Source organism: Cryptomeria japonica, chromosome 7 (genome assembly GCF_030272615.1).
Source record: "Cryptomeria japonica chromosome 7, Sugi_1.0, whole genome shotgun sequence".
In the NCBI taxonomy this organism is placed as follows: Eukaryota; Viridiplantae; Streptophyta; class Pinopsida; order Cupressales; family Cupressaceae; genus Cryptomeria; species Cryptomeria japonica.
Window position 1 is genome coordinate 851,176,979 of NC_081411.1, and position 14,315 is coordinate 851,191,293.

General features: G+C 35.6%; 1 protein-coding gene across 1 annotated transcript; it reads left to right on the forward strand.

Moving 5' to 3' along the window:
- The first annotated feature begins 233 nt into the window (after nucleotides 1-233).
- Nucleotides 234-5,022, forward strand: LOC131028963 (pyruvate decarboxylase 2). The gene is made up of 7 exons (XM_057959346.2): nucleotides 234-1,189; nucleotides 1,289-1,452; nucleotides 2,079-2,640; nucleotides 2,788-2,876; nucleotides 3,138-3,255; nucleotides 3,483-3,671; nucleotides 4,491-5,022. Exons 1-7 carry the CDS (start codon nucleotides 671-673, stop codon nucleotides 4,659-4,661), a joined length of 1,812 nt encoding a protein of 603 aa, XP_057815329.2. The 5' UTR covers nucleotides 234-670; the 3' UTR covers nucleotides 4,662-5,022.
- Nucleotides 5,023-14,315: the final 9,293 nt, after the last annotated feature.

Below are 14,315 nucleotides of genomic sequence, written 5' to 3' on the forward strand. Positions count from 1 at the left end.
TCTTAACCAGACCACTGGAAATTTTAGAAGCCGCCATAAAAGTCCACCCTAATTTGTGACGACATTCATTGAAGAACATCCGGATGTCATAATGTCTCTCATAGATCACTGTTCAAAATGACACGTTTGACAGTTTTTATTAACATTGGTGATGTGGCAATCTCTAAGTGAACCAAATGCAGAGTTCAAGTTCCCCCAAGAAATTTGAAGACAATCAACGTTTTTTTAAAGTACAAAACACAATCAAACGCTGAAGTGGATACTCTAGAAGAAGGAATCTCCTGCGTTGTAAAAAACCTGTCCAGGTATCGCCATTAAAATCCGTCTTTGACATTCACGCAGTTACATAAAGTTTATATTTTATACCTCCACAAAACTACGGATTGGGAACGTCAGCCAACGGGTTCATATCATTCCGCGGTTTCAAAATTCCGCCAGTTTTAGGATATAGTATAAAATTTCTGAGACACGTTCCAAGACTTTGCCACCTATAAATTCAGCCTGTCGAATTAATTCCTCATCAAAGATCATTTTTGGGAAACATTACCACAATTCGTACATATACCATTTTCAGTAATCTTAATAGGAAGATCGAAACTTCGGTGGCCTGTTCTTCAGTCGAGGGTTTAGATTTGAGGGTTTAGGTTTTTGGGTGTAAAATTATACGGGAATGGATTCAAGCATTGGGGACGACAATTCGCAGAGGCCTGAGAGCAATGATGTGGGATGTCTGCCCTGTAACAAATCTGTAAACGGCGTGCCGCATACCGTTGTTCAGGGTGCGGGGGTTGCCACGCTGGGGCGCCACCTGGCCCGGAGGCTTGTCCAGGTGGGCGTGCGTGATGTGTTCTCAGTGCCAGGGGACTTCAATCTGACGCTGCTGGATCATCTGATTGCAGAGCCCGGGCTCAATTTGGTGGGGTGCTGTAACGAGCTCAATGCCGGCTACGCCGCGGATGGCTATGCGCGCTCCAATGGCGTGGGAGCCTGCGTTGTCACCTTCACTGTTGGTGGCCTCTCTGTGATCAACGCCATTGCAGGGGCTTACAGCGAGAATCTGCCGGTCATATGCATAGTTGGGGGCCCCAACTCCAACGACTATGGCACCAACCGTATTCTTCATCATACCATTGGCCTTCCTGACTTTAGCCAGGAGTATCGATGCTTTCAGACTGTAACATGTGCTCAGGTACCCTCCTGCTCTTTCAATCATTTTCCCCTTCTGTTCTGTTTTGGATTTTTCTTTCCCAATTGTGAACTGTGCTTCATTTTTATGTGTGTTGTTTAGGCGCTTGTGAACAATTTGGAAGATGCCAACGAGCTCATTGATCATGCTATATCCACAGCACTTATGGAGAGCAAACCAGTGTATATCAGCATTAGCTGTAATCTCCCTGGAATTCCCCATCACACATTCACTCATGAACCTGTTCCATACAGTTTGACGCCCAGGTGGGCTTTCTTTTTATTTTATTTTATTTTCCTGAAACTTGTATTAACCCTACTAAAGTGATTTGAAACTTCCAAAGTTTACTATTTTAGTTTCTGTTTTTGAAATTTTTTGACCAGGTTTTAATGACGTCGTGATTCCTTTTTAGTTTGGGTTATGTTCAGAGAAAATGTAATGAATAAAAATTGTTTAGAAATAGGAGTTAGGTTTATCTTCTAAATGTTTGTCCAAAACGTTGGATTTCATGACGAGAGATTACAGTCTAACTGCAATTCTTTGGATCTGCTCTCTTAAGGTTTTTTAGAGTATTTTACAACTATATTGAAAATTGCTGCTGTATTTTATCAAATTTGGGGTACTTATTTTTAGCATACTTGAATATATAGAACGCTTTTGTGAAGCTCTTTTGTCTGGTGTTGCTGGATACCTCCCCTCCCCTGTCCAGATACATGTATCTGCATATCTGAATCTTGCTTTTATTTTTCTTCAAGTTTATACCAGATTTTAAATATAAGCTGAAAATTGGTTTAATTTCATAAATCTTGAGTTATTGATTTCTTTTGACAATAGTTGTAGCAATATATTATAATTTTCTTATGCTTTTGTCTCTTGGGCGCATGAATTACAGGCAAAGCAATCCACAGAGCTTGCAAGCAGCTGTGGAACTGACTGCACAAATCCTAAATGCAGCGGTTAAGCCAGTCTTGGTTGGAGGCCCAAAGCTCAGGGCTGCAAAGGCAAAATCTGCATTTGCAGAATTAGCAAATGCTTCAGGTTATGCCGTGGCTGTAATGCCATCTGCTAAGGGGCAGGTTATAGAGACCCATCCACATTTCATAGGGACTTACTGGGGTGCAGTCAGTACTGCATTCTGTGCTGAAATAGTTGAGTCTGCAGATGCATATTTGTTCGCAGGGCCTATTTTTAATGATTATAGTTCAGTGGGGTATTCATTGCTCTTGAAGAAGGAGAAAGCTATAATTGTACAGCCTAATAGGGTAACGGTATCAACTGGACCCACTTTTGGTTGTGTGCTGATGAAAGATTTCTTAGAAGCCCTTGCAAAGAAGTTAAAGCACAACAAAACGGCCTTTGAGAATTACCAGCGCATCTTTGTACCTGAAGGCGTTCCCTTGAAAGGTGCTCCACATGAGCCTCTAAGAGTCAATGTGCTATTCAAACACATTCAGGTAAGATTATAAACATTCCCATCAAATTCTAAAATAACTTGTGATTATTCGATGATCCAATCATTGGTTTGATTTTGATTATTCTAGGAGTACACTAGCAGCAAATCCTTTTGATGATATTTATATCTAAAAATTAATTGGTTGCAGGCCATGTTATCAAATGATACAGCTTTAATTGCTGAAACTGGTGACTCTTGGTTCAATTGCCAGAAGCTTAAACTGCCAGAGGAATGCGGGTAAATTGAAATATATTTCCCTTGAAATGTTGCTTATTAGTCAGTAATAACTTGTTTGTTATTGTGAGGAGTTTTTATCTTCTGGATTTCAGGTTAACTTTGTGCTGACAATAGTGGTCACAATTCACTGCAATGTCTAGTTATCATGTTTGGTCTTTGAGTCCTTCTCTTTCAACCCCAGAACCAGTCACTGTTAGTGTTACTTTTGGGATTTTTATGGGTGGTGCATGATTAGATGATCATTCTCCCATGATTTTGCAGGTATGAGTTCCAGATGCAGTATGGATCAATTGGTTGGTCTGTAGGTGCCACTTTGGGATATGCTCAAGCAACCCCAAAGAAGCGGGTCATTGCCTGTATTGGTGATGGAAGCTTCCAGGTGTGGATACAAGGGCCTTTATTTCATAATTTTGCAACTGTCGTTGAGCTTTAATAGCGGATTCTGGGAAAAACTCAAATAATCTCTTAAAATTGATTAATGATGGATTATCTGCTTTGTTGGAAATTAACATCTTATTTTAATTTCATGATTGTTTTATAAATTTGCAATTCTATAATGCTATTAGATTTCATGAACCGTAAACGCTTGCCCTCTTATTTGCTCAGGTGACAGCCCAGGATATTTCTACCATGATTCGATATGGGCAGAAAAGTATAATTTTCCTGATTAATAATGGAGGGTATACTATAGAGGTTGAAATTCATGATGGACCATACAATGTGATAAAGAATTGGAATTACACTGCTTTAGTAGATGCTATTCATAATGGTGAAGGAAAATGTTGGACTACCAAGGTATTTTCTATTTGCATTAATGCTGCAGTTTATTTTGTCTTATTGGTCACCTAATCATTGTTTTCATTCTTTATCTGCCATTTTTATTTTTCTGTCTTGATTTTTGCTGAAATTCTTGGGAGGCAAGAAAGCTCATTGTGTTCTTCTTGACCATACTTACTATTGTATATGTAGCTAAAACGGAACTCCTAGAAGTGTTTCTTGTTCATTGTATTGAACCAAGTATACATGAAATTGCTTTGGTGTTGTTGATAGTCCATCTCACCTTTTGTTGAAGTTGATTGATTCCTTGGCAAATTTTTTTCCTTGGGACACTCATCTGTTGTAGATGAGGGGAAAGTGACAAATTAGGAGATTTTATTTTACTTGATATCTGTTGTTAGCTGTCAGATGTTGGTTCATATTTTTTGCACTTTCAAATGAGGAGTATACTATATTTTGGTAAAATGGCTATTTGTTTATTAGCTTTATTAGTGAAATTGCATATTACTTGGCCTGTTGAGGGACCAATGCAAGGAGAAATTTTGAGACCAATCATTCACTTCCCTTTTCTGAAGTGAATCAACCAAATCTTTATTATACCGCTTTTAGTTATAAATAATTATTCGCGTCTTTTTCAGCTAGTTTTCTTCAGACCTGCCTGTTTAGAAGGTATTTATTGTTAGATCCTCTTTCATGTTTTCCTCGGATAGTTTGACTTTTTCCTGGAACATATATCGCCACTTTGGTGCATGTAATTAGTTTCATAAGTTTTTAAAGTTCAATTTTAGCATTTGCTGCGTCTCTTTTTTAATTGTAATCATAAATTTTCTTCTGCAGGTTAAGACAGAAGAAGAGGCTATTGAGGCTATTAAAACTGCCCAGGGACCTAAAAAGGATTGTTTATGCTTCATTGAAATTATTGTACACAAAGATGACACAAGCAAAGAGTTGCTTGAATGGGGATCTAGGGTAGCGGCAGCAAACGGCAGGCCACCAAATCCTCAGTAGAGACTCTATGGAGAGTTGAGCAATTGGAGATGGCATCTTACAAGTAGAGTTGACGACAATTTGACATGTAGAGTGTTTAAATTTTCCTGTTGTTGCAGAGGCATAGTCTCATGTTTACAATAATACCACTGGATCCCGAGTATGGGGTTACATGAGGTGGGTGATGCAGTACTCTTATGAAGGTATACAGGGCATCTAACACAACTATTTAATGACATCTGGGTTTGAAGACTAGAGATGTGTGGCTTAGCTAAAATTCTGTGTATAGGATTTCTAAGGATCTTTTTGCTCTCCAAGATGAATTCTTTTTGGCTGCTTATTTATTATCAAGAGATTTTGCATTCTCACATTTTTAGATGAAGTTATAAGAGTAAATAATGGTTACTGTTCATTGTCACATGCATCACACTTGGCATTGTCATATAAAAAGGTAATTCCCTGTAACATAATTTAAATGTTTTTTTTTCTTTTTTGAACCCATCTTCGACAAGGGTGATTTGTGACTAGCAGAAAGAATGCAATTTCAACTAATATCGATAATATAGAGGTTTTGATTTTGTAGATTAGATTTTTGTGAAAGACAATCAAAATTACATCTAGCCCTTCTATGAAAATCAACATGCATGCCAAGTGAGCAAGGTGGCTGTAAAGAAATGAAAGTGTGTCATGAGAACTCTTAATCCTAAGGGTTAGAGGCTTTGGAGTATGTGGGGTACAACTTTGGTCTCATCTCTCATTGTATTGGATTTCGCATTCAGCAAGACTTAATTTCCAGTGGGCCATTTGATTAAGGATAAATTTTTTAAAAGGTATCCCAAACCTTTGTAACATTATGTTATGAATATATGCGTTCAATGATATAAAATAACTGAGATTTGGGCTTTTGTTGAATGCAACAGTAAGTTACTTTGCCTCCAGAAAACACTTTGGCAGTCCAGCATTTTGTGATGAGGATGTATGTGTGGGAGCATAGAAAACAAGTAAAACATGTGTGCTTAGGTGCCTTCCATGCAAATCAACATGTACACCAAGTGACGAGGACAAGTATAAGTGAACAAAATTTTGTTAAGGTGCATGGCTGTTTCAAAGCAATTAGCAAGAGTATATTTTTATGCTAATATTCGTTTCCTTCTGGAAGAAGAGATGAAACAGCCCCAGCTAAAATCACAGAAAAAATTGAAGCAATCTAGTCTAAAGCACAGATGGCATAGGCCTAGAAAGGAGTCTTAACAATTGAAATAGAAATGTATTATCATTATGGTGTCTTTTTTGTTGTTTTGTGTTTCTTTTATAAATACACACATACAATAGAGATAACTACTAATTTAAACTACTTACTGGGCGTACCCAGCACACTCTTTGACTTGAGCGTCCAGAATCTGGAATATGCTAGCAGAACACCTGCAGTTCCCCTCACCCAACTCTGACTGCTGTCACCATGCGATACTGAGGGTTGCTGGAGGATTAAAATCCTCGGTAACTGCTTTTGAATACATCGGCGGTTTTCATCAGCTGAATTATTTTAGGGAGTTAGTGGTTGACAAAGAGTTTTTCCTCCAAAATCTATTCCTAAATTTATTGATGGGGATCTAAATTTTTACAGCAAAGTTTACTAAGTTGGTGGGAGCAATTTGCAGTCCGAACCCAAATGTACACCCCTTAATGTGAAAACCAAAATATAGGGGCTCCAATTTACTTGGAAAAGCTTCTAATATAAACTGTTAAAAAAAAATATCAAGAGTCCTGCTCCATGGAAATAGTTCTCCAAGAGTCTGTATCCTTACTGACTACAACTTCCATAATTTCAGGTAGTTAATTAATTAATATTTCCTATATTGCTGATTCAAACTATATATGAGTACAGCCGCAATTGCAGCAACCCTTACTAACACAAACTATCTAACTGGCCGGCTAAACCACCTCAAAAGGAAAACTTACTGACTCCTAATTGCCGACAAGGACCCAATCAAAACTCAGTCCTATCGAATTACCTACTAGTTCAGTGTTTACTGATCAGCAGGGGGACATTAATAGAGCTTGGAACAGGTACATCTACAGTTTAGATTGGACAGTAGCGATTAGACCATCAAAACAATCCCTTTCATAGATTTTATAAAATAATTTCATTAATGGATTTCTAAATAGAACGCCTGAACGCTTCAGATGCTGCTGTAAATTAATGTCAAGGAAACAGCAGATGGAAGTTGCTCAATAGAAGATGGCATAGAAAAATATTAGAGAATGGGAAGAAGAGGCTAGTATACATGAATGGGGATTGATCCTGTGATGCACATGTCACCCAAAAAAATTAGTCGCAATGGCCATTTGCTCTGCGCATCTCAGCCACATGGCACATAGGGAGACTACTCACTTGGAGATTGAGGGTCAACAACGTTGGTCTCTGGCCTATTAGCAAAAATAGGGAGACTACTCGCTTGCAGATGGAGGGTAAACAACCTTGGTCTCTGGCCTATTAGCTAAAAGAGATTGTAGGTGACATCTATCATGTAAATTCTATGTAATTTTACATCTTTCTAATAAGAAATTAACTTGTAATATTTAATCCATCTATTATTTGTAATAGGTTAATGTGAAAGGAGGGGTCTATTTAGAGTGGTAAAGATGATTTGTGAAGATAAAAATATTATAATTAAAGTTATAAAATAGAGTGCTTGGGAAAGAGTGGAAAACTTTGGTCTTTGGCCTATTAGCAAAAAGAGATTATGGAGAATGTTAGGATGTAGGTGTCATCTATCTTGTAAATTCTATGTAATTTTACATGTTTCTAATAGGAAATTAACTTGTAATATTTAATCTCACTTATTATTTGTAATTAATGATAGGAGGGGTCTATTTATAGTGGTAAATATTATAATTAAAGGAAATTAACTTGTAATATTGGTCTATTTATATTGGTCTATTTATAGTGGTAAATATTATAATTAAAGTTCTAAAATAGAGTACTTGGAAAAGAGTGACGACTCATGAGTTCTAGATTTGTGTATTATGGCATTCCCTAGGTAGGGTGCTTGGAAAAGTGAGGACATAGATCTTTTGGATGTGCCTTTTGTCATTTCCTAATTTGGATGCTTTGGGAGAGGGAGAATAAATACTTTTAGGATGCATTTGTTATGACCTTTCAAATTTTGGGAGGCGAATTGGAGATTGGAAATGAGAAGAGGCATTCCAGAGAGGTAAGTAGTTAAAAAGAGAGGAATGTAATGATTAGGTTGAAGAGGTTGTAGGAACAAGATAGAGCTGGATGTGTTGAGATTGTTCATAGCTACTTAGGTGTTATTAGTTTAGAGGCAAAGAGGAGAATGGAAGTAAGACTTAATTGTAATTTTTTTTTCAATTTTAATACGTGCTTGCCCTCTCTTCTGGTGGATTTTTTTTTCATGCAAGGGTTTTTCCATGTAAACCTTGTGTTTTGTGATGCAATAATGGTGTTGTTGATTTAAATTCATTTAATATTTTCATGAAAATTCAAGATTAAGAATATTTAATTTCATATTTGCGTACAAGTTTTAGTAGTCTAAGCCTTGTATCTCACCAATTAGTATCATAGTTCGACATTAGACGACTAAGTTAGATATTGAAAGTTCTCAACATATGGTATAAGAACTAGATTGGTAGAAGAGCCATTAGACTTGTTAGAGGTTTTTAACATTTCTTGGAATGTTGGTTGTAGTGGATGTTTTGTGTGTTAAACACAAATTTGCAGATTTATACGATTGGAAACCATCTCACTTAACTTTTAGATAAAATTTGTTAATTAGATCAATGTGGAATGGTTATAAGCTCATGGTTGTGGATCTTCATTTCTATGGAGTTGTTGAAAACATGATTGCAGTTGCACCAAAAGATTGACCTGTTAATGCCCGATACAATCGTGAGACTTAATGAGCACTGCACTGCACAAGGAGACCAAGGACACACACCTTGCAACAATCCCCCCTGGCGCAAGCAAGGGGTTTGAACTTGTGACCTAGGCTCTAATACCACTTGTTGGAAACACAATTGTCATTGCACCAAAAGATCAATCTGTTAATGCCTGATACAATTGTGAGACTTAATGAATCCACGAGAGGCGATTAAGCCATGTCGCAAACCTGAGCATTGTGTTTGCACAACGCAAGGAGATCAATTTGTGACTTTATTTATATTTTTTTGTTGTGTGAATTATTGGTTGTTTTATCTACCTTTAATTTGAGAGGTTTACATCTAATGCATCCATATTTTTCAGTTTGAGTTGAATGGTTAGATGTTGACATCCTTTGGGAATGTTGGAGGAGATCTTACTTTACATATCTTGGCGCATGCTAGTGTTGGTACAAGGACATGGTTTGATTTGCAAGTTCTCTTCTTGGTACATGGTCTTCTTCTTGAAGGTTCTAATGTCCACAGAGTCAAAGTGTTGTTTGTACTGCATTTTTTTTGCAACAATTTGTTAGCTCCTTGATCTCTTTCTTCATTGGTGTGGATGACTTGGGAGATTTTTTTGGAGATTGTTCTACAGTGATGAATTTTGCATATTATTATATGTTTCCTTAACACTATGCGATAGATGACTTAGTCACATCTTCTATGTGAGTGTTATAAGTTGATTTGATATTACTCATGTAGTGGGAGTTCCAAAATGTATGTGTTCTTATGAGAGGGTCCTCCTCTCAAGATGGATTCGTTACACATTATTGTAGAGTTAAGATGCTTTAAAGGTTTTTGTTGTAGGTCTATGTGTGTTGATACCTTTGAGATTTCATTTTACAAGATGGTGGATATATAGGGACTTGATTGCAATTTTTTAGGCTAATGACATGTTCTACCTATCTTGGATAGTGTACCATGGTTTGAGGTCTAGATAAGCTAGATAAGTTAGCAACTTATCGTGGTTGTTATTCTAGATGGTATGAGTGAGGTAGCCTCTTAGAGCCTTTTGTTATTATTTGAACTTAGTGCTTGGGTTCACGTATAGATTGATGTAGGATTTAATGATAGTTGGTATGTTTCACCTTGGCATTGTCCATGTTTTTATCATGGTTTGGTATGATGGAGGATTAGAATTCTTGCTTGATATGTTAGTTACCTTGGTTCCTAGTGTAGTTATCTTTTTGGAGCATGAGAGCATGTTGAAAGATCATATGTTATATGGTTAGACATGGGATGATTTTCCCTTCTTGGCTATTCTTATGGGTGTATATACATTGTGTGATATCACGTGGGATGATATTACGAATTAGGTGCCACCTTGTAATTCTTACATCATTTTACATATTTCCAACATCTTTAAAAGTGTCTCTAGACATCTAGAGTTTTAGTGGAAATTAGTTTGTAGTGTTTAATTGCTCCTATTGTTTGCAATACATTCAAAAGCAAGGAGTGGACCATTGGTAGTGGTAAAGATGATTTATGAAGACAAAACTAATTAATTAATTTCCACCTGCAAGTGGAGTGCTTGGGAAAGAGTGGATGACTTTTAAGTTTTGAACTTGTGTATTTTGGCATTCCCAGAGAGAGAGAGAGAGAGAGAGAGAGAGAGAGAGAGGACCATTGGTAGTGGTAAAGATGATTTATGAAGACAAAACTAATTAATTAATTTCCACCTGCAAGTGGAGTGCTTGGGAAAGAGAGACAAGGAGTGGACCATTGGTAGTGGTAAAGATGATTTATGAAGACAAAACTAATTAATTAATTTCCACCTACAAGTGGAGTGCTTGGGAAAGAGTGGATGACTTTTAAGTTTTGAACTTGTGTATTTTGGCATTCCCAGAGAGAGAGAGAGAGTTGAAGGCCATCCTCTCTCTCTCTCTCTCTCTCTCTCTCTCTCTCTCTCTCTCTCTCTCTCTCTCTCTCTCTCTCTCTCTCTCTCTCTCTCGCAATGAGACTCTTAGCCTCAGACGCTAGCATGTAGTACAAGCTACTAAATGTCTTGTTTTCCTCTCAATGTAGATAGTTAGAAATTCTTATAGATCATCCACCACCAATTTTCAAAATGTCCAAACATGCTCACAAAGAAAAATAGGAAAAATTGTGGGGTTTGTTTAAGTGCTTGCCTCAATAAAACCCCTATTTTGATCTTTTGACCTCCACAAGTAGCTAAATTGGATTAGATAAAATGATAACTAATAGCTAATGGCTTTCTAAAACCTAGCATTATTAGGAACTTAAATGTAAAAAATATAAAATATGGTAGAAATATGGTGTCAATCCAAGTCTACAAAAAAACAAGTATATTCGATTCAAAAGATTTTGATAAATGATAAAGAAAATTAACAATATTTAAATCTAATTATTCTAGTATGCAAAATAATAAATTGATAAAAGAGAACATTATGAATAGCCTTGGCCTTTCTCTCTTAAGATGCACAGTGAATTTCAAAATAAGAGCTTGTTGTGAAAGAGCTTCAATAAATGAGTATATTTCAACCGAGTTTTGTTTAGTCGAAGAGTCAGATCTTTTCTTGCTTGAGAAAGTGTAAATTTGTTGCATGAAATGGGAAATACAAGAGTTTTTCTTTCTCAAATAGGTGAGAAGAGTAACTATTCTCCCGTTCAAACGTTAAACGTTACAACGCACATCATAAGAAAGTCGCATTGAAGATGTACTTTTGAATCTTGAAAATTCTTAGAACGATAACGCATTGTGCAAACACCCACGCATAATGTTCTAGTCCAACATAAATTTATTGATTTTCAAATTACAGGTTGATAATGCTTCATTTTTACTAATTGTAGAATCAAAATCTTTAAAATCAAGATATATGATTTAGCATTGAATATCAAAATTCAAGCGAGTGCAATGCACAAGTGTCAATTTCTGACATTAGATTTTGCCTGTACTTTATACAAAGTATTAATTTATGCTAAAGTAGATGATAAAGTTTACCAAAAAATATTAATGTTGAAAAAGGATATTGTAGAGGATGTAGAAACTAAGCAAGCTGACAAATGATGCCTCTAATGTTTGAGTTTAGCAAAAATAACTACAATATTTGATGTGAAATCTTACAAGATTTTTTGATTTGTAAGTTTATATTTCTGGAATTGATTATGTGATTTTTTCATTGGCGTTTTAGATCGCACTCTGTGATCTTTATGTTCCTTAGCTATCTTGAATCCCGATGATGGATCACAGAGTGTGATTCGAAACGTTGATGAAAAAAATCACACAATGAAATCTAGAAACAATAACTTACAACTTTATGGATTGTGGAAATCTAACATCATTAAAAGATTTTATGATTACCCATAAAAATATACCCTACAAAATTCAAACGTATTAGTTAATTATCCAAAATTGAAAGAAACTACTACATTGAGGAGAATTGTAAATTTCATAACAATTTCTCTAATTGTTGGCATGTTTTGTCACTACCCTTTCGACAAGTTTGGTGATTGTTGTAGTACCCTAAATCATAGGTACGCAAAAATGAAATTCCATAGCGATGAAAAAAATAACTTAGGTGTCAGATTTTGTTGTGCATGTTGGTTAGAATGATAAAAGCAAAAATGACTTGGGGCATAAACCCTAAATTGGACCAATTGTTGGATTTTCATAGCCTAGATTCTTCATATCATCCCCTAGCAATACATCTATAACAGATTTTTTAGATCTCCCATGCCATTACATGCCTAATTTTAGGATGGGATTAATGCAAAGGAGATTTGCATAACAATAACACATTCCCCCATGCATCTTACTTCGCTCGAATTTAAATTAGAAAAGTCCTTATGGTTAATTATATTATAACGATAAAATTTGCATAACCATGCTCTTTTTGTGTTGTATTTATTTTTAAAGGAGTATTTTGATGCATAGATAAATTGGCAAGTAATGTAACTTTATATATAATTGGTTCCCTTTCCCTATACCATCCACCTACTTCATGACATACCCTTTTGTGCACCTACCACTTATCCCCTCTCATATTTACACCCTTTTAGGCATTCGCTATATCCACTTATTTATTTCTCCCATGCTCTCTCTCATTCTTATGCACACACTATCTATTGTTATTTAGCCCCTTTTTTCCATCCTAAGACTAGTTTGTAGTTATTGGGTCATCCTCATAGTCATAGACTAGTCAAGTAGCTCAAAATTTGATTGAATTCCAACCTTTAACCTTCCCCCTTAAGGTCAAGCATAATTTTGTGTGATACATTGCTATGTCCTTCTATTTAATGATGTTGAATGTTCATTTTAATCATTTCATTGAAAGAAATAGTCAATTTACGCATTTAAATTGGTGGACTAAAATGAATCTAGCATTATATAATCACTGTTGTTTTCAATATTATTCAATTTTGGAGGATTGATTTAGGCAATAACTCCTTGTACAACCTCATGAAAATCCTACAAAATATTTTCAAATATCGCCAAATCCACAAATATCAAAAAAGCATTAAGAAATTAAGGTACCCTAAATGATGTGAAGAGAAGTAACTTGCAAACCACACCAAACAAGTTTGTAGTTGCAAATTAATCCAACTATCAAAATCATCCTTTACAATCATAATTGAATATTCTAATTCTCATAGAACCTACTAGTCTGCTAACTATTGTCCCAAATTTTGAGGCACACCAAATAAAATCTATATTAGATTTGTCTCATTCTTATATTATTGTTCTAAATACTTAATTATTTACATTTCTTATATTCAATGATTATAAACTACCAAATCAACTAAATTAATTCAAGTGTGTGTATATATTTATATTTACCTAAGTCACCTAAAACCTCATTTACTTTTAATATAAAATCTATTGAAAATAATGTAGCTAATTATGTAACATACATAGTACGTATGTATATGTATAATATATATAAATATAGAATGAAAAAAATGTAACAATTAAGGCTACAAAGAATTAGCAATAAAATGTTAGAAACATGGTTGCCATTGCACCAAAAGATCAACCTGTTAATGCTCGATACAACTGCAATATTTAATGAATCCACAGGAGGCGGTTAAGCCATGCCACGAACCCAAGCGCTACACTGCACAACACAAGGAGACCAAGGGTGCACACCTTGCAACAATCCCCCACCCCCCCCCAACACAAGCGAGGGGTTTGAACCCATAAGCCAGGTTCTGATACCACTTGTTAGAAACATGGTTGCCATTGCACCAAAAGATCAACCTGTTAATGATTTGATGCAAGGTCACGAGATTTAATAGGTTGATATTTTGATGCAATGGAAAATTGTGTTTCTAACACCAAAAACTATATTGACAATAAGGTTCACAACCAAATAGTTGGACAAAGAATACAATAATAAAAAACACACTATTGACAACAATATAAAAGTAAAAACAACCAATCAATAGTAAATTAACAATAATATGTATATCAACACTCATATTGTAATCATTGAAACAATCTAATGATGTAAAAGTAAATTAACAATGACTTGTAGTTGTATTGGTGTAAATTGAAATTAGGGTTTCACCAATTAAGATAATAAAACCACTAACTAAACTAACCACACATTAAAAGAGGGGTGAATCCAATAGATCTAGCCACAATCCAAAATAGGGAAAGGGCTGAAATTTTGATTAGATTCACAGACTATTGATAGTTACCCTCTTCCTTAGTTGACATTGGAAGGTAATTGTGAAATTAGGGCAAAACAATGAATAATTGAAGTAAGT

Bases quoted from the DNA above. Each gene is read 5' to 3' on its own strand.
- LOC131028963 (XM_057959346.2), top strand. From the start codon at position 671: ATGGATTCAAGCATTGGGGACGACAATTCGCAGAGGCCTGAGAGCAAT. The intron at 1,453-2,078 runs GTGGGCTTTCTT...CATGAATTACAG, and splicing joins CCATACAGTTTGACGCCCAG to GCAAAGCAATCCACAGAGCT. The intron at 3,256-3,482 runs GTGTGGATACAA...TTATTTGCTCAG, and splicing joins TTGGTGATGGAAGCTTCCAG to GTGACAGCCCAGGATATTTC.